Here is a 20,021-nt window from a genome sequence, read left to right as displayed (position 1 = left end):
GCATATTTTTTTGTAACTATGGGAGCTGAGAGATGTTAACTAAATATATTGTGGTGATCATTTTGTAATATATACCAATATCAAATCATTATGTTGTGTACCTTAAACTAACACAATGTTATATGACAATTAAATTTCTATAAAACTGTTTTTTTTTAAAAAAGGAGGGCTTCCCTGGTGGCGCAGTGGTTGAGAGTCCGCCTGCTGATGCAGGGGACACGGGTTCGTGCCCCAGTCCGGGAAGATCCCACATGCCGCGGAGCTGCTAGGCCCGTGAGCCATGGCCGCTGAGCCTGCGCGTCCAGAGCCTGTGCTCCGCAGCGGGAGAGGCCACAACAATGAGAGGTCCGTGTACCAAAAAGAAAAAATAAATTAAAAAAATTTAAAAAAGGAGAAGAGTAGTAACGGAGCAGGAAGTAGAAGGCGGAGGAGAACTAACACTGTTCAGCATTGACTAGACCTAATGAAAGCGAAACATGATGGGGATCGTTAACTATACTTCCAGGACTTGTCTGTAGTCTGTTCTTGAGTGTGTGTGTGTGTGTGTGTGTGTGTGTGTGTGTGTGTGTGTGTGTGTGTGTGTGTGTGTGTGTATGCGCACGCATGCATGTTTGCATGCACCAGAAATTGAATCTAAGTCAGATTCCAGAACCTGGAAGATTTGTTTACTTGTCACCTCCTCAGAAATTCAAGGTGTGACTTCACGTTAAGCTCTGGAACCTCTCTACAAATATATCTAATAAAAATTCAGTGGAGAAAAATATTATGTTATTTAGAAGTCATAAAATCTGTGTGATTCCAATATAAAAGACACTAAGCTTCTTTTATTTCTTTTTTTTAAATTCCACCAGAAACAGCAAGCATTTCACCCATGGTCTTGGGAGACATTTGAAAATTCCAAACATCAAACCCTGACAGCATCTGTTGAGGACACTTTTACAAGTACATCCTATATTTAAAACAGGTTGAATTTTATCTAGTAAACTCACATAGCCAAGCCTCCTTCTTAATTCAATATTTTGGCAATAGGTCAAGAGAAATGTCAAGATGTCACTGGAAAAAGAAAGATGTCAGGCCATGCTCCCAAGACCTGGCCAAACAGCCTGAGAGAGAGGCGGTCGAAACTCAAGAGAAATTCCTACCCATTCAAGAGTTCTTCATAAGGATGAATCAAAAGGAGGCTAAAACTTACCAGTATAGTCTTCTCAACTCTTTTAAGAGAAACTCCTAAATGGGAAACACAGTTCAGGACTTTGGTCCTTTTACTACACAAGGATGTGTTGTTATGGGGACAGCTTTGCAGGCTCTCTGGCAACCCTGGGTATAATTAAGGCCAGTGATCACAGAACAGCCAGAGGTGGTCTCCATGGAGACCAACAAACACACATTTCCACAGGCACAGCAACTGTTCTGAATCAATGACTCTTTATATAGGTTTAAAAACATTGTGAATGGTACATCAATTGCTTCCTTTGTTAGGGAATGCCTGATTAAAAACACGGTGAGAGAGCTGGTTCTCCTGCACCCTGAATTCTGAGCAGTGCCTAGATAGGCCGTTCCCAACTCAATTCATAACCTAGAACTAGCGAATACAAATGGAAAATCCAGACTCAGCAATCACTGGTTAATCTGGAGGAAGAATTAAACTAGTGGTCGACAGAGCCAAGGAGGGCCAGCCAGCTGCCGGCACTCACTATTCCAGGGCTGTCTAAATATTATTCAACCCTCTAGCAAGATAGACATTATTATTATACTTGTTTACAGATGAGAAAATGAAGCACACACCTAGAAAGTGTGGTCGAGCTGGGACTCAGAGCTAGGTCAAAATTAAGTCTTGGTCGGGATTTAAGTAACTTTACATAGGGCTCTGTGTTTGCATAGCACTTTGTGGTCTATCTTCTTATACATTCTGCCTTTTTCTTGAAGCGTTGACGAGTCAGGTTCTAGAATTTTCTCAGTTTGCAATATTTCACCCCTTGTTCCTTGCCTCCTTGCTCCACTTCTACACCCACCACACGCTCCAAGTTCAAAGACTCACGTGGGACCCCATGTCAGGAGGCTGCACCGGGCTTCCCTGGTGGCGCAGTGGTTAGGAATCCGCTTGCCAGTGCAGGGGACACGGGTTCGAGCCCTGGTCCGGGAAGATCCCACGTGCCGCGGAGCAACTAAGCCCGTGCGCCACAACTACTGAGCCTGCACTCTACAGCCCACGAGCCACAACTATTGAAGCCCATACGCCACAACTACTGAAGCCTACGCACCTAGAGCCTGTGCTCTGCAACAAGAGAGTCCACCGCAACGTGAAGCCCACACACGGCAATGAAGAGTAGCCCCCGCTGGCCGCAACTAGAGAAAAGCCCACATACAGCAACGAAGACCCCACGTGGCCAAAAATAAAGAAATTAATTAATTAATTTAAAAAAGAGCTAAACCTATAAAACATATAGAATAAATCATAAAGGAAAATCTTACTGACCTTAGATTTGGCAAAGATTTCTCAAATACAACCAAAAAAAAAAAAGGCTGCCCCATCTTCCACCTGGACTGCATGAGCAACTCTAGCCTAAGCAGCAACGGGAAGGGAAACCCCATTCCCTAAGCATGAACTGCGACTGTCCAAACTCTAAATAAGAACAGGGACAAACATTCCAATTAACCACATACGGCCTTTATACCTAATCTTCCATGAGAGAAGGGATTTGGTAATAGCGATGGAAGAAGGTCATATTGCTCAGTGGTTTCCTACTTTACTCTGATCGGTTCTATTAAAGGCTTGTTAAATCTGGCACATGTTTCATTAAGTAGGCACTGACAGTTAATGATATGGTTCCCAGCAGATAGATCATCAGTATATATAATCCTACAACTGAATGTAAATGCCACCAGCGTTCAGTCCCAAGTATCAGATACAGTCAGCACTGTCAGAGCTCAATCGAATCACGTTTTTGAACTATCTTTAGATCTTCTAGTCCAGACCCCTTGCTTTATGGATGAAAAAGCTGAGGACTAGAGGGGTTCGGTACATAGTGATCAAAGCCGAAGAGTCTTTCCTTCCCTGAAACCCCTGAAATCCGAGTTCCCCTGCCACGTGACTCAAGGAACAGCCTCCTTCCTATCTTCGCCCTTCTGCCAAGGCTCAGGATAAAGGCTTTTCATTTTCTCTAAAGTTAACCCCCCCACACTCTTTCCATTTCCCTTTGAAACTTATTCTCCCAATTTCCCCTCATTCTCTAGCATCGTGAAATCTCTGTATACAGGTGTCTTCCAGTTTCAAGCACGCCCAAGTCCTTCTTTTCCTAGAACAGAAGTTGTCTTCGTTAGATCTACCCACCACCAATCACAATCTTCTACCCACTTTTTATGTATTCTTGAGTATTTCTGATCCAGCTTTTGCCCCACTCCGACCCCTGCCCTTTGCCTAAAACTGTTTCCTCAAAGGTCAGCAAAGTCCTTGCTCTAGTCTTTTCTCAGTCGGATCTCTTTGACCTCTTGGTGGCATTTTGCTTTACTCCTTAAAATTCTACCTTTGACTTCCCCGCTCTGAACTCTCCTGATCCCCCTTCTACCTTCCGGCTATTACTTCTCTCTCCTGCTCACTATTGGTCCCTGGCATCTAAGTATCGCCCAAGCTAAGTTGTAAGCCTCTTCTCTGTTCTCCCCAAATTCTTTCACTCTCTCAGTGAGCTCATCAATTTACACATGTTCTTGATTTCAACTCCACCTTTCTACAGGCGAAGCCCAAATGGACATGCAGAGCTCCGAGCCCTTGCCTACATTTGACCCCATGTTTCCAACAAAAAAGAGCTCCATGTAGATGTTTTATCACCATACACATTTGTCTAAAATGTATATCACCAGCTTTCCTCCCCAAAGATGTTCTTTCACAATCACCCCCATTTCTGTCTGTAATGCCATGGATTTCCCATGTCTCTAGCTACAAACCTTGGAGCCATTTGTGACCTTCCATACCCATCATTCCTATGTCCAAACTATCCCCCCATCAGTTGTAAAATGATTTGTCTTTGTTATCTAATTCTTTTATCACATCACAGAACAATTATATGGTAAGTTGTGTACTTAAAATTTATTTTCCTTCTAATTGTAAGTCAAGTTTGACCTTTCACCTTTCTTCTTGCCATCACTACCGTGATTCACCTCCCTTCTGAATGGTTGGAAGTCATTTCCAATCTGTCTTAAGCACTGCCGCTATATTAACCTGCTTAAAACATTACCCTTGGTCAGTCTCATTCTGAGGTTCACAGTAGTCTCTGTGGCATGGCTTTTAGGGATACCTATAATCTGACTCTCCTATGCCCAGTTCTTCCCTTCCCCTCTACATTCTCCTCCTCCTCTAGCTAAATTTATTTCCCCCTGGTTCCCCACCTGCACATCCTTCTGTTTAACCTCTCTGCCCGTGAGTTTTTCACAGAATCCATATTCTCCTCTGGGCCAATGGAACATCTTTTTGAGTCACTTTCTAAATATACTGGCACCCAGTAGAGTCGCAACGACATGGGGGAAAGGCTGTATTGCTAAGGACAATTATGTTGTATTCCAAATGTCAGCACCATTTGATGTATAAGTGGTCCATTATGATTTGCAAATATTTTCTCCTAGACTGTGGCTTATCTTTTCATTTTCTTAATGGTGTCTTTTGAATTACAAAATATTTTAACTTAAATGCAGTCTAATTTATCAATTATTTTATGGCTCATGCTTTTGGTGTCATATCTAAGAACTCTTTGCTTAAACCAAGGTCATTAGATTTTTTCCTGTGTTTTCTTCTAAGAGTATTCTGGTTTTAGCTCTAACATTTAGGTCTATGATCCATCTTGAATTAACAATGCAAGGCAAGGGTCTAAGTACTTTTTTTCCCCAGCATACGGACTGTTACAGCCTCATTTGCTGAAGAGAAAACCCCTTCTCCACTGAACTGCCTAGGCACCTTTATCGAAAATCAATAGACCTTGGGACTTCCTTGGTGGCGCAGTGGTTAAGACTCCGTGCTCCCAATGCAGGGGCCCGGGTTTGGTCGCTGGTCAGGGAACTAGATCCCACATGCATGTCGCAACCAAGAGTTTGCATGCCGCAACTAAGGAGGCGGTGAGCCGCAACTAAGACCCAGTGCAACCAAATAAATAAATAAAATAAAATAAAATCTTAAAAAAAATACATTGACACCCTTAAAAAGAAAAAAAGAAAATCAATAGACCTTAATGTCTACCCTTATGCCAATACCAAGATGTCTTGATTATTCTAGCTTTATAGTGAGTTCCAAATTATGTAGCTCAAGTCCTCCAACTTTGTTTTTCTTTTGTTTTGGCTATTGCATTTCCAAATAAATTTTAGGATCAGTTTGTGAATTTGTACAATTTAGGAAGAATTTCCATCTTAACAATATTGAGTCTCCCCATTTATTGAGATCTTCTTTAATTTCTCTCAGAAAGGTTTCGTAGTTTTCAGTGTAAAAATCTTACACCTCTTTGTTAAGTTCCTAAGTATTTTTTTCTTTTTGATGCTATTGTGAATGGAATTGTTTCCTTAATTTCATTTTTTTGCACATAACTGTTCATTATTAATACATAAAACTACAATTGATCTTGCACCCTGAGACCTTGAGAAATCATTTATTAGTTCAATTAGGCTTTTTATAGATTCCTTAGGATTTTCTATGTATAGGATAATGTCATCTGTGAGTACAAACAATTTTTTTTTCTTTATTGCACTGCCCGAAACCTCCAGGATAACGTTGAATAGAAGTGGTGAGAGTGAAATTGTTGTGTTGCTCCCAATCTTAGGGGGAAAGTATTCAGTTTCACCACTGAGTATAATGCTAGCTATAGGTTTTTCATAGATGCCTTTTATTAAACTGAGGGGGTTCTCTTCTGTTACTAGTTTGTCGAGAGTTTTTATCATGGATGGATGTTGGATTTTGTCAAATGATTTTTCTGTACCTATTGACATGATCATGTATTTCTGTTCTTTATTTTATTAATATAACATATTAATTTTCACATGTTAAACCAACTTTGCATTCCTGTGATAAATCTCAGTTGATCATTGTGTATAGTCCTTCCTGTAGGTTGTCAAATTTGGTTTGCTAATGTTTTGTTAAAGATCTATGTTCATGAGGGATGCTGGTCTGCAGTTTTCTTACAATTTTTTGTCTGGCTTTAGTATTAGGGTAATTCACCTTACAGAATAAATTGGGAGTTATTCTCTCTTCCTCTATTTTCTAAAATAATTTGTAAAGAAAAAATATTTCTTCTCTAAATATGTGATAGAACTCATCAGTAATGCCAACTGGGCCTGGGCTTTTCTTTGTAGAAAGATTTTTAAATTACTACTTACATTTATTTACCTGTTATGAGCATATTCAGATTTTCCATTTATTCTTGAGTCAATTTTCCTATTTTGTGCCTTTGGGGAATTTGTCCATTTCATCTAAATCATCTATTTGCTGGCATAAAACTATACAATACTTTTAGTTTCTATAGGATAAGTGGTGATGTCCCTTCTTGCATTTCTAATTTTGATTATTTGTATCTTCTTATTTTCTTCATCAGTCTAGCTAGAGGTTTGTCAAGTTTGTTGATTTTTCAAAGAACAAACATTGATTTTCTCTATTGCTTTTCTGTTTTCTATTTCATTACTTTCCACCTTGAACTTTATCATATCCTTCCTACTGCTCATTTTGGGTTTATTTTGTTCCTATTTTTCTTGTTTCTTAAGGTGCAAGCTTAGGTTATTGATTTGAGACCTTTTTTCCTTTCTACCGCCTTCTGGCCTCTGTTGTATTTGATGAGAAGTCATCTGCTGATTGTCACTTTTTTTTTTTTCTTCTAACCTTCTTTCTTCTTCTTCTGGAATTCTTATTATACATTTGTTGATATTCTTGATGTCGTCCCACAGGTCTCTGAGCCTCTGTTCATATTTCTTCAATTTTTAAAAAGTCTTTGTTCTTTAGATTGAATAATTTCTTTTGTTCCACCTTCCAGTTCACTTATTCTTTCTTCTGCTCCCTCAAATATGTTGCTGGGTACCTCTAGAGAATTTTTCATTTCGGCTCAGTTACTGTACTTTTCAACTCCAGAATTTCCATTTGGTTCTTTTTTTAAAAATCATTTCTACCTCTTTGAGACTCTGTATTCATTGAGTCTTTCCTTTAATTCTTTAAACATGGTTTCCTTTAGCTGTCTGAACATATTTAAATAGCTGCTTTGCAGTCTTTTTCTGCTAAGTCCCGCCTCTGAGGATAGACATTCAGACACAATTCCTATTGACTGCCTTTTTCCTGTGCATGGGTTATGCTTTCTTGTTTCTCTGAATGCCCTAATTTTCACTGAGTACTGGACATTTTAGATAGTATAGCAACTCTGGATTCTGACTTTTTCCCAGAGCATTTTCATTGGCATTGTTGTTTTGCTTGTTTAGTAATTTGCCTGGACGCCGTCTGTGAAACCTGTCTCCCGTATAAGGTATCATTGCTGCGGTCTTCACTCAATTTTTTTTCTTGCTTTTATTTTTAAGCCTGTCTTCCTAGGGATCATCCCCAGTCTGCGTAGCTTAGTGTTCTGGCAAAGACTAGTCAAGAGCTTTTGCTCAAACACCTTAAGCCAGAAAGCTTTCTCTCTGCTTCTGACTCTGTATGTGGGCTGGGGAGCACATTCAAACTTTAGGCTGTTTTCATGTCTGCCCCGGCTTTTCTTACTGCTGGTCTCTCACGTCTCCTCTGTGTGCACACGGGTTCTGTTGACCAGGGACGTGCACGTGTCTTGGGCATCCTCCATCTCTGTGCTGCTCATGCACATAGACTAAGGTAAATCTGGCATTTATGGAGAGCTAGCAAGCCCCTGATGGCTGTCTCCCCTCCCAGAACTACCTGGTAAGTCCCCAGCTAGACCACTGGTCCATTGCTTGCCCCAAAGAGGTAAACTCAAGCTAGTGGAACTTCCTGTTCATTTACCACCTAGACGGCCCCTTTACCTGACAATACTCCAAAGAGAGTGAGCCCCTTCTGGAAGCAGCAGCAAGCCTGTTGGTTTACACAGCCTGCCCTGCTCTGGTTGAAAGAGAATACTTATAGAGATGGGGAGAAGGGAATGAGAGCAACCTAAAGCAAGAGCACCACTAACTCATGCTGTTCCTACCCGAAGTTTAGGAGTTTTCATGAACAAATGCCTCTCAGTTTGTTGTGTGCTTTTGGTCAATTTTTAGAGAGCTGAAATGGATATCTTTGACAGTCTTCTTCCAGCTTTCTAGTTGCTTCTGGGGGAGAGGATTTATCAACCTCGTCATTCTGTCATGCTCTAAGTCAGTATCACAGCCAATCTTTACATTTTTCTGGAATGTGAATTATTAATGCTATTAGAAAGTAGACAATGCAGGTGGAAACATCGCTGTGAAATCTTACTTTCAAAGAAAAACGTTTGTTTTTGCTTTCTGGGGGAGAAAATTCAGCCAACAAACATAAAGATGGCTAAAGGCACAAGTTTAAATGATTATTGTATTAGATTAAATTAATTAAGAAATCTCACTCAGTGGAAGCACACCTAGGGCACTGTAACTTGACTCCTTCACAGACTTTAGGGAAATGAAATGCTCCACTAGAAAGAGCTAGCCCCAAAGCATTAAGATCCTGCATCCCAGAGCTGATTTTTCTGCTCCTTCTTATTTTCCCACCTCTCTATCTTATGCTTCAACCATGGTCAATACGCGCTGGGCATTTTTATTAGTCCCTTTTTTGAATGGTCCATCAGAGTCCCCCTATCAGGCCATCTGTCTGTTTTCCCTTTTCAATTGCCTCTGACGGGCTGAGACCTTCTGGGCAAGTCACTGGAGCTCTGGACACCCTCACAGCTCCCAGGAAGGAAGATAAGAACTGCCCCATGCATCCGGGGGTCCAGTCTCTTCGAGCAAGAGAAGGCTTAGAGGTGTTTTGTTTTGTTTTGGCAAAACCTCTCTTTTTCAGATGGGAAAATTAAGGCTCTGGGAAATTAAGGGGCGTACTCAGGTCACCTTCCAGGAATGTGATAGAGATCAGTATGTCATGCTGATAAAATACGCAGAAACCCTCAGAAATTGTTACCTGAACAAGCGAAGGATCAGGCTCAGGGCCAGGGACTAGAGATGACTCCGTGAAGACCAACCTGACTCTGAGAACACTGGACACAAGGGCTCCTGAGATGGATTCTTCCCACCCCTCCCCTGTCTCTTACCTTAGCAAAGAAAATCCAGGCTGCACACTGCCCTGGGGTCACAAGGCTTTTTAGCTTCACTGTGCTGACCATGAGGAAGAATCCTAAAAAGCCACTGGAAGGAGAAAATACACTTTTGTTAGTGAGACTTGCCTTCCTATAGCCAGTAGCTAACTATTTCCTGTTACATTTTGTATTTACCGTTACAAAAATTAGTCGATATTTAGTTATTACACCACCCCTATCTCATCTCTGTTTTCTAGTGATCTCTGGATAAAAATACCCAAAATTTAAAAACCCATGAAGCTCTACTATACTAAGGAGCTATGAAGAGATCATTGCCCTGGAGGCAGGGAGTGGGTATAGAAATTTGGGAGATCTCTGGCTAAATCATGAAAGAAAGAAAAAAAATCTGGAGGACAGTATCTCCTGCTTCCTCCTGTATTACTTCTGGAGCTGGGTGCTTGCCAAGGTAGAGCTTCATCTTTTTTTTCAAGCAGAACAAACTGTTAGGAAATGACTTCCAAAGAAACACTCACTGTATGAAGTCAGAGGGTCTGGACTGGCCCCTTGGTTCAAGGGAAGAACCTAAAGGGGAGGGCTGCATAACAGAAGTCCCCCAAAGCAGGGTGACCTACACAGACACTATACTTTGGGAATGATGTCTGAAAGAGCCCTCACCTCCCAAGGGAGCCTGAGGCTGGACAGCATGTCGGGGCGCCATCCGGAGGTTTGGAGCTCTACATACCTCCTCCTTTGTAGCTCCAGGGTGTTGGATGCCAGACTGCCATCTGACCTCTATTATAGGTGCTGGGGCATGGCTCCCACCCAGATCATGAGCCCTGAGAGGGAAGGGCCCAATCTTGGGCTTCTCCATATTCCCCAACAGAGCCAAATAAGGTGCCCTGATCATAGCATGTATTACATAAATGTTTGGCAGGTGTACTTGGAAGCAGGTTGAATTGACTTAAACGCACCTAAGGCCAAATTTCACAGAAATGTGCGCCTTCATTTCATTAGATTCGATTAGGTCACAGCCACATTCTTGGGGCAGGACCAGGGACAGGGATTAGGTTTCCTCTCTCTATATTTCAGCCTGTTTGGCCTAACTACCCACAAAGTTTGCACAGGTCTGCACTTGCAGTCATGGGAGCCTTGGCCGCTGATTAAGGCGTTGAGTCACCCTCACAAGGAGCCCCTGTGGGGAACCAGGAAGCTGGAGATCAAGTGACCCGGGATTCTGTTCCTGGCTGTGCTCACCGACCCTCGTAACCTTGACCAAATCCCCATTTTTTTCCCTTTTTTTCTTGCCCCAGGTTCGGTTCTGTGGCCTTAAAGCAGGAATAAGCACAGCGCTCTTCATCCTATTTTATGGAAATCAGAGATTTTCAGAACAGAAAGGTTCCCCAGCCCCAAGTCTCACTTTATTAACAAGCAAACTGGGTCACAGGCGTAATTAGAGCCCAGGTTTCCGAAGGTTTCCAGCTTCTTCCGAAGCTCTCCACGGCCCTGCAGACCTCAGCGTGGAAATGTGCTCTCGGCCAGAGAGATGGAGTGAGATGCTCCGGGTGCCCAAGGTCGCGAGGCTGGTAGAGGACAGTGAGGCAGCCGGCCCTCCAGGGCTCCTCTTGGTGGTGTCCACCCCCTGCATCCCCAAAAGGTGCCTGTCCCATCCCCCATACCTCGGTCCCCTTTGCGCTTCTCCTGTCCTCTCCATCCCTGGCCAGAGGAGGGCACAGTTCCACGCTGACCCTTGCCCTCAGCACAGACTCTGCTAGGACTGAGCGACCCTGGCTTGTGACCAACACGCTCCTGAAAGCGTCCATGACTCTTTCCCATCACCTGACTTGCATGTCGGTGAATCATTTCTAAATGACTCATGGGTCCCTCCCTCAACTCCCTCATCTGTGTCTTCCACTTCCAGCTTGTCTACCCCTTGCTGTGGAGGCAGGTCTTAAGAGCACTGGGCAGACCCCAGGAGTGAAGGAGCCTGGGGCTCCCTATTCGTGGGGTCTCCAGGCCACGGCTACCACTGACCCCTCAGGCCTCCACAACCCCTCCTGAGCTCCCCCAGGACCTCTGAAGGTGACAGCTCTTAGTCTGAGATACGGTTATGGGGGAGTCACGAGATGATGTGGGGAAAAGCGCCACGTTCTTAAAAGAGGGTAAGCCAGAGGTAGAATGTAATAGAGAGTTAAACCAATTCAGATAAAGATTTCCAAATCTTTCAAATTAAAAAAAAAAACCTGAGTTTTCATGTTGGATTAGAAAAACTTGCAGATTAAAAGGGGCAGAAATGGAGGCAGAAGGTCACCCTACAGGGACTTCCCTGCCGGTCCAGTGGTTAAGACTCTGCACTTCCACTGCAGGAGGCACAAGTTCGATCCCTGGTCGGGGAACTAAGATCCTGCGTGCCGCGCAGCGTGGCCAAGAAAAAAAAAATAGGTCACCCCACAAAGCCATCACCGACGGGCTATGAACTGTGATGCTCTGCTCCAAATAACCAAACCTGGCGGCCCCCTTGGCACCCTGGCCACCCACGCGGCCAAAGAAGCAGGCCCAAAGGGAAGCAAGTCCGCAGGCACCAGGGTGGCACTGACACTCCTGCCACACAATCCTAGCTAATGGGCAAGTGACAAGGCCTGACCAAATGGATAGGAACTGAGAAGACAAATTCTGTCAGTGTTTTCCTGAAACTTTTCTGAGAATGATAAGAAAAAAAAAAATCAATCTGAGGCTCCAATGCAGGAGCAAACTCCATGATACTGATTTTTTCTGCCCTAACACACCCCCATCAGAAACAGCACCTAGCTGCATATCAGCTCTTTAACTCTCTGTGAAGGACCACTGCTTCACAAGATACACTCTCTTTTGGGTGGAAATAGGTGGTCTGGCTTTTATGTAGCAATTGCTTCTGGTCTGTTGACATTTTATCTACAGATAATAATAATGTCCATCATTTGCTGAGCCGGGCAAGATGCTTTGAGCTTCGTGGACCTTATTTAATACACACAGTCACCCTGTATTAGTATTATGTTTCCATTTTACAGAGGAGAAAACTAAACTAAGGTTTGGGAGAAGTAGGATAACTTGCCCAAAGACACAAATTAGCAAACAGCAAGGCTGAAATTCAACCCAAGTGTGGTCTTTCGACCACATCAGAATCCATGCTTTGAGACCGTCCACAGAAGCCTTTCCATTCCTCAGCACAATACAGTCAAGTGAAGTAGGGGTCATGGCAGGAGAGGGGTGGGGGTAGGATGGGGATGAACCTCTTTGTATCTAAATGTATCCATCTAATTGGTCCACATCTCTGATACTTCCCAAGGCCAAATATTAACGATCACCTTGTGGTCTAGACAATTCCTAGTCATGGGTTTCAAAATCTGTCTCTCAGAGTCTTAGGGTTCAGTCAAAATTTTTTGGAGGCTGCCCTTTAGGAACAAGAGAGAAATCAAGGTAGATGCTGACAGGGTGTGATTCTGTACCCAAATCTTCCCTTGAACTGAGTCAGTGTCTTCATTTTCATATGCTGAAGTTCTGTTTAAGAACTGCTTGTGGGGGAAAAAAATAAAAAAGGGGGAGAATTCTCTCTCTTCTGCAAGTCCGAAAACCACTGCCCTGACCGAGAAAATTCTTCAGGACAGGGGTCCTCGCAGGTCCCAGGCCAGCCCTGAGCACCTGAGAACGTTCATAACAACCCTCTGATGGCCGACGGGGCAACTTCCTCACCTGCACCAGACACCACTTTCTTCTGACGCTCATTCAGATAACAGACAGTGACCCGGGGCTTCACGAAGACACAGCTGGTAGTACAGAAACATACAAATCCACAGTGCGAGGGGTTTTCCGAGTTAAGATTACCTGGCACAGCAGCTGCCATGGAATCTGTAGAAATACAGGAACGGAAAGTCCAGGACGCTGAGGAGATCACCTGAGGGAAACAGCAAGGGTGAGACACACAGCCCGAAAGCCCCCTGCCCCCGGCTGCCCGGAAACACAAGGCAAGGATCTTAATTACATCAGCCCTCTGAGCGTTGAGCTGCCCAGCAGTGAGTTCACTCCGGCATTCGAGGGTTTCTGTGTCATTGGCATTGTCTTATTATAATAATAGTGTGATGATAATGACACCCATTTAGTGAAAGCCTGCCCTGTGCGGGGCCCTGTGTGAAAAGCTTCCCGAACATTGTCTCTTTCAATCCTTGTAACAACTCTGTGAAGCTCTGTTATCCCCATTTTAACTGCAGCTCAGAGAAGTGATTTGCTTACGTTTGCACAGCTCGCTAACTGTTGAGCCAGAATGTGGACCCCGGTGACTTCAAGTCCTAAGATCTTTCCTCTTCGCCAGGCAGCCAACCCTGGCCCAGAGCGTAGGACAAAAAGAATCTTTTTTTAAGATTCTTCTATTCTTTTCTGCCTTATATCTAAAAAAGGATCGTGAACGCATGCCTCTGACATCTCCTCTCATCTTTGTGTTTAATTACCGCACAAACAGAGAAGGGGCCAAGCGCCCGTGCATACTCATTTTAGTTCAAGGTCCAAAGGGTACATTTATTTCTAGTGAAGTAAGTTCATTCTTTTAGTTCCACTTGGTGCAAGAGGAAATAATCACACATATTGGCCGCTTCCCTCTCTGGAATTTGAACTTGGTCACAAACAAGAAGTCAGGAGATTAAAAAAGCAGAAAGCCTTCCAAAAATGTCCAGAGAAAAGGAATTAAGCGTTTCCACAGCAGATAGCCTAATCCTTCCAAATCTGGAATTTCTGAGATTCTGGAGGCGCCAGACCTTCCAGACCCCTGGGCCTCGGTCTGTCTCTCAGTTCTGGATGGACTGGAGCCCGTTAGGGGCGGTGGAACATCCTTCATCACTACACTTACTAATCAAGAGTTTCAGAACAAAAGACACAACGCATCGCTACACTTCCTTGTACCTAAATGATCTCAAATGATTCAACCATCGACTGGGAAGGAAAGGTCTGAATTCTACTTCTCTGGACGGTTGCTTTTTTCTACCATGACTATTGTTATTTTGTTTGATTTGGTTTGTACATATGTATGTGTATTTAACTAAAAGGAGAGGTCCCCTAGGATCTGGTTTCGTGCAGCCCAACCAAAGGCTAAGAGTTTTTGTTCTCTTTCTGCTACGGCTCCACTGGACACCCTTGTCATTTACCAGGGACCTATACTGGTGGAGGGACTTTGTAACTGACATCAGGCCCAGACATCCAGTGCATGAGGAGCTCCACTGCTTCTGTAGCCCCTTTTCGCACAGAAGTGACAGCCGAGGAAACCCTGAGCACCCCGATGCTGGCAGGCGGCCCCAGCCCCCTGTAAGGTGGGCGAAGGCAGGTTCGTGGAGGATTTGCTCTGTCTCTGGCAGCTCCTGGTTCTTGGCTGTTTCCCAACCGCCCTCTCAGCGTGAGAGAAACTGCAGCGCAGTCAGTGTGATCAGGAGGACTGAGCAGAGAAGAATAAATTAAACGCAGGACCTCAGGATTCAGGGGAGGTGACCTGGACTCCCGGTGCGGCCCAGGCTACGGAGGGGTCTGAAGGGCAGTGGAGTGGGCAGAGGTAGACTGGGAGGAAGGAAGATAAAGAAAAAAAATCACCATCCTAGGGAACTGACCAGCTGCATAATAATCCTCCCTCAAATCCTAAAAATTGATCCTGTCGATTATTGAGAGCAAGAGAGAGAAGAGCTCGCTCTTGTCTTTGAGCCATGTCTAAATCCTCCACACATTTCTCACGTAGTTGAGTCCATGACTGTCTCTCCTTCTAGAGCCATCGAGTCCTCGGGAGCAAGGATTCTATTATACTCAACACTGGTATCCACGGTGTGAGGACCATCTCTGACAAATAACAAGCACCCCTGCGCCAAGAGTATCTGGAAGACTTCAACCCCTCTTGCTTTCCCTGGAGAGAATGTTCCGAACACTTTCCACTTGGCTCTGCTGGTCCTCAATCTCCAACTGGCGCCCAGTACGTCCCCCTTGATGCCTTCAGCCGGCCTCATCTTTTACTTCAACAGAGAGGGTGCACGCTAACCTCTACACAGCAAAGGTTAATGACTGTGCTACAAAAATAGCCCCGAAAATGCTGCAGTATGTGGCTAGCTGGCCCCAACCACATGAGAACTAGACCCAGGAACTAAAAACTGTGTAAAGGTGCTCAAAAGACAACACTTCTGCACCACCTAGTGCAGAACGCACACTTTAAGCACCAAGTAAGTGGTTCAAGCTCTGTACACATGCTTTGTGGCATCAACATGGAGCTTATGCACAGAAGTCGGAGTTAAGCCTTCATGCCTGTGCTCCACAGTTAAAATTCTGCTGACTCTCTGAGTGAGGGAGTGAGTTCCATCTCTCCGAAGATAATGGAGCATGAAATCGCCACGGTGAAAAGTGTGGCACAATTTTACCACATCAAGAATAATGGAGACTTGGACATCAAGGAAGTTTCCTCTCACCACATTTTAGTCCTCAGAATGAGTGGAAAAGTGGAAGGTCAGTTCCAGGATGCAGTTCGTACTGATTGCTTTATCTCAATACGAGCAGTAGACACACCACAGAACAAGGTCATTTCTGGTCAGATTCCCGAAAGTCTTCCTGCCCTTCCGGTTCCTTGAAATTTTCTCTCTTGAAAATGCCACAGCAGAGGGACCCCATACAAAGATGAAACGCAAACTTTCAAACAGAGGAAGAATTTCTTTTCTCTGCTATTACTTAAAGCAGTCCTGGGGGTGCAAGTTTCTCAGATTCTTGGAGCTTCTGCATGAACTGTGACCTTGAAAGATTAGAAGGAGAACTAGATCCCACCCATCAAGAAGCAAACCCAGTGCCTGAAATAGGAAAAGTGTCAGGGTCTGCACCTAGGACATGGAGAACTATCTACCTGGTCCCTACCTACCACTACATCCCAATGCACCCCAAAGGTGGTGACCCAAAGCCACATCATCTGCATTGCAAGAAAGCTTATCTTTCTAGTCACTCGGGAGTGAGTGAGAAGGGCGGCTCAGTCAAAAGCACTACTGAGAGACCATCACCCACCTAGTAGTATAGCTAACGTAAGACAGACAACACCAAATGTTGGTGAAGACATGGAGAAACCGGAACTCTAACGCATTGTTGGGTGGGAGGGTAAAATGGTACAAATGCTTTAGAAAACTGGCACTTTCAAAGTTAAACATATGTCTACTGTAAGACCCAGAAATTCTACTCCTAGATATCTATCCAAGAGACATTAAAACATAAGTCCACCAAAAGCACTGTATGAGAATCTTGATAGCAGCTTTATTCATAACAGCCCCAAACTGGAGACATCCCAGGTGAGCACCAACAGGTGAATGGATAAACAAAGGGTTCGCACACTGGCACACTAGTCAGCAATAAAAGAGAACGGACTAGTGAGACACCCAACAACCTGGATGAATCTCCAAATGCTATGCTGAATGAAAGAGCTAGGCACAAAAGAATACTTCCTGTGTGTTTCCATTTATATGAGGCTCTAGAATAGACAGAACTTATGTATGGTGACAGAAATCAGATCAACAGGGGCTTCTGGTGGTCGGTGAGAGGGAGCGACTGAGAAGGGACGTGAGGAAACTCTCTGGAGTGACAGAAGTTTTCTATATCTTGACAGAGGTGTGACTTACATGGGCATATACACTTGTCACAATTGATCAAGCTGCACATTTAAGATAGGTGCATTTCCTATGTGTAAATCATATCTCAATTTTAAAATGTTTTGAGAGTACTACTAAATAATGAAGATACAAGTCAAAAAAGAAGAGGTAAGAAGAAACCAAAAAGAATAAAGGCCTGTTTTAAAACATCAGAAATTAACAGAGCCTTAAAAAAAAAAAAAAAAAAAAGGCTGCACCCGTGGGTCCTGGCTCTTACTGTGTCTTAATTGGTGCCGATGTGGGAGAATCAGGAAGCTGCACTCCCTGACCCACACCCAGGCCTTGAAGTGGACACTCCAGACGGAAAGTATAATTAGCAAGTGGGAAAGAACGAAGTGCTGTTCCACCTTAAAAATGGGCTGGACCACCCACGGGTCCAATGAGGAAGCTAACGAATTGGCAGGAATTGCAGCCGCCCAATCAGAGCAGTCCTCGAATACTTCCGGAGGAAAGAGATTCTCCTCAGCGGTTTTATTTGCTTAAGTTTTGTAATCAACCTTATGCTCCTATGAGAAGACATCACCAGGACCCATCAAAGGGTTTAGGGCAACTGACCTGGCTTTATAAAGCTGGGAAAAACGGATCCCCACGGGGTCTTCTAGATTCTCAGCTTCCATAATCTCACACACCAAATCCCTACCTTCGTATCCACCTGCCTTAATTACCTACTTGAGCAAACCTGTGTGCTTTTTGAAACAATGGGCCACTGCTTAGAGCTGCACATGGTTGCGCATTACACAACTTCAGTATAAACAAACTGCACTGTTTATAAAGACCACAACTGTATTTGTTACTTCATTCACGTAAAAGTAGGTGTGGTTCCGCAGTGTTTCCCTGCGATGTTCACGGATTAGATACCCAACTTGGTATTGGTATAGATGAACATCTCCGGCTTCTTCTGGAAGGCTGCCGCCAGTTCGTAGGTAGCCGCACACCTACCTTCCCTGGGGCCTTTGCCTGAGCCCTGCTACGATGGCTACTGAGGCCCACAGGACTCCTGACCCCTACGGCTGTGGGGCATCCCCTCGCAGGGAAGCTTTAGCTAAACTCCAGTCTCCCTCTGCTACTCACTTCCTCATCTTGGTCACATCACTTAACTCCTCTGGGTTTCAATTTCCTCATTTGTAAAATGTGGTGGCACCTTGGATAATCACTAAGGTCCCTTCCAGTTCTGCTAAGCGTGAGTGTAACAAATGAACTAGCATAACCTCTTAGTGAAAGGCAGAGTGGCTTCTTTAAGTGAATATCATTCACCCAAATCCACTAGAAATCACTCAGGGGGAAAATGAACATGTAAACCAAGAAGAACCAGCAAGCATAACTCTCCCAAGGTCTTTGATTAAAAACCTATTTGAAAGGCAGAAGACACTTAGTGGGCTCTGAAATATCCGTTGGGTGGCAACCCTCTGGCTGCACGAAGGAATGCTGAGAGGCAGGATTTGGAGGCGGACATTCAGCGGTACAGGTAGGTGTTTAGGGTCAACACCAGGGTTTCATATGACTTGCAATTTTACAAAGGATAGGTTTTCAGGCTATGGGAGTGGGCAGAAAACAGTGGATGTGCTTCAGTATGGGCAAGCATAGAAGCACTCATGGAGAAAACATAATTCAAATTATGCTAATGAGACAGCAGTTGGGATAGGTCATGTCCAATCTAGAAACATGACCCGAGTCACCATCAGCAGTTCCCTGAGGATATTAGTTCAAACAGTCTGAAGCAGCTAAAAACACAAACAGAAAGGGGTTGCTGTTTGGGGCACAGTAGGGAGTTAGAAGGGGCTTCAGAAATAATCCAGTCCACCTTTCTTAATTTCCGGATAAAAGACTGAGACTCTGAGGGCTTGGGTAATGCCTCATGCATAGCAGAGGTCAATAAACATTAGTTTAAGGAGTGTGACCAAAAAAATGTGTATTTCCAGCCACGCTGCACACAGATACTTTTGCTTTATCTTTGCATCAACTTCAAAACCTTTCAAAGTAAAAAAACACAATGAAATAGAGTACTACGGAAAATTCCTGAATTTGGAAAACAACTCTAGGGTAACTGAGGCAGCAACAGGGTAAAGGTAAGTTTTCTTTGTTTTAAATTTAATTCTATTTATTTATTTTTTATACAGCAGGTTCTTATAAGTTATCTATTTTATACATATCAGTGTATATATGGGTGAAGGTAAGTTTTAAAATGACTTCTTTAATCTGGAATTATGAAAACTGGATGACAATATATGATAAAAATGTATAAAAGGATGTCACTGAGAAATAGGTGCAATTTGAACTTCTCCAGCAAATCTTTAGCCCTAGGATTGAAGAGCAATTCTGGGTACTTGAAGGGAGAATTTTAGAAAAGGACAAAGCAAGCACTAGTTTATCTGGCAGATTATAAACCCGTCTGTACATCTGAGATTGCACCAGATGAAAACATCAACAATAAAACATGGAAAAAGGTTCAATTCATGGGCCATAAATCCACAACGGGATACTAAGAACAGTTTCAAGTATGTGGGCCATTCCTAACCCTTAAGTTTGACACCCTGGAAGGCAGCCACATTCTCTTACAAAATTTCCCTCAGAGATATAACCGGAGTCAGAGCACTGGGTTGAATGGGCAGTGTAAGATACACAAACAAACAAACAAAATCACGTTTACCTGTGGGGTGAGATGCAAACGCCAGGAGCACCACGCTGAAAAAGAAACAGCAGACTCGTGAAGCTAGCTTCCCCAGCACTGAGAAAACAACATCCATTTTCGCCCATTCTACTTGGAAACAGTGAGATTTGCCTAAAAGCAAACTATCTGCACTGAATGGTCTCGTTCTGCCTAAATCCAGCTTGTCAGGGAGAGAGTGAGAATCTCCTGAAATGCCTCAGGTTTGGGCAAGAGGGCTGGATCTCCCCTGGGATGGACTCTGAGGGTCCGTGCCCCTCTTGGAGGGTCAGCCCTGCCACTAATGATTATCATATTCACCTAATCCACAGAGAGTATTTGTCAGCTAAACAGAGTCTAAATTACAAACAGGCCACAGCCTAAAAGTCAGCTGTTGAATGTGAGCTAAATCACAAAATTAACTACACAGAAGAATAGGTAAATTTCCAGGAAGCTAGCCCACAACATGACCCATGCCATCCACCCTGTGTCTGAAAA

The 20,021-nt window shown here is 43.8% G+C and overlaps 1 protein-coding gene across 1 annotated transcript in view; it reads right to left on the bottom strand.

The window, feature by feature from the left end:
* Positions 1 to 20,021, bottom strand: part of TMEM241 (transmembrane protein 241) — a 104,345-nt gene that overhangs the window by 30,586 nt on the left and 53,738 nt on the right. Inside the window, exons 11-13 of the mRNA XM_082853436.1 lie at positions 19,527 to 19,561; positions 13,062 to 13,131; positions 9,219 to 9,312 (exon numbers count right to left, since the gene is read on the bottom strand). Coding sequence (XP_082709562.1) covers positions 9,219 to 9,312; positions 13,062 to 13,131; positions 19,527 to 19,561 — 199 coding nt within the window. The remainder of the gene's footprint in view (positions 1 to 9,218; positions 9,313 to 13,061; positions 13,132 to 19,526; positions 19,562 to 20,021) is intronic.

This window comes from Leucopleurus acutus (genome assembly GCF_964270905.1).
Source record: "Leucopleurus acutus genome assembly, chromosome: 13".
Lineage (NCBI taxonomy): Eukaryota > Metazoa > Chordata > Mammalia > Artiodactyla > Delphinidae > Leucopleurus > Leucopleurus acutus.
This window is presented reverse-complemented; position numbering and strand designations above follow the sequence as displayed.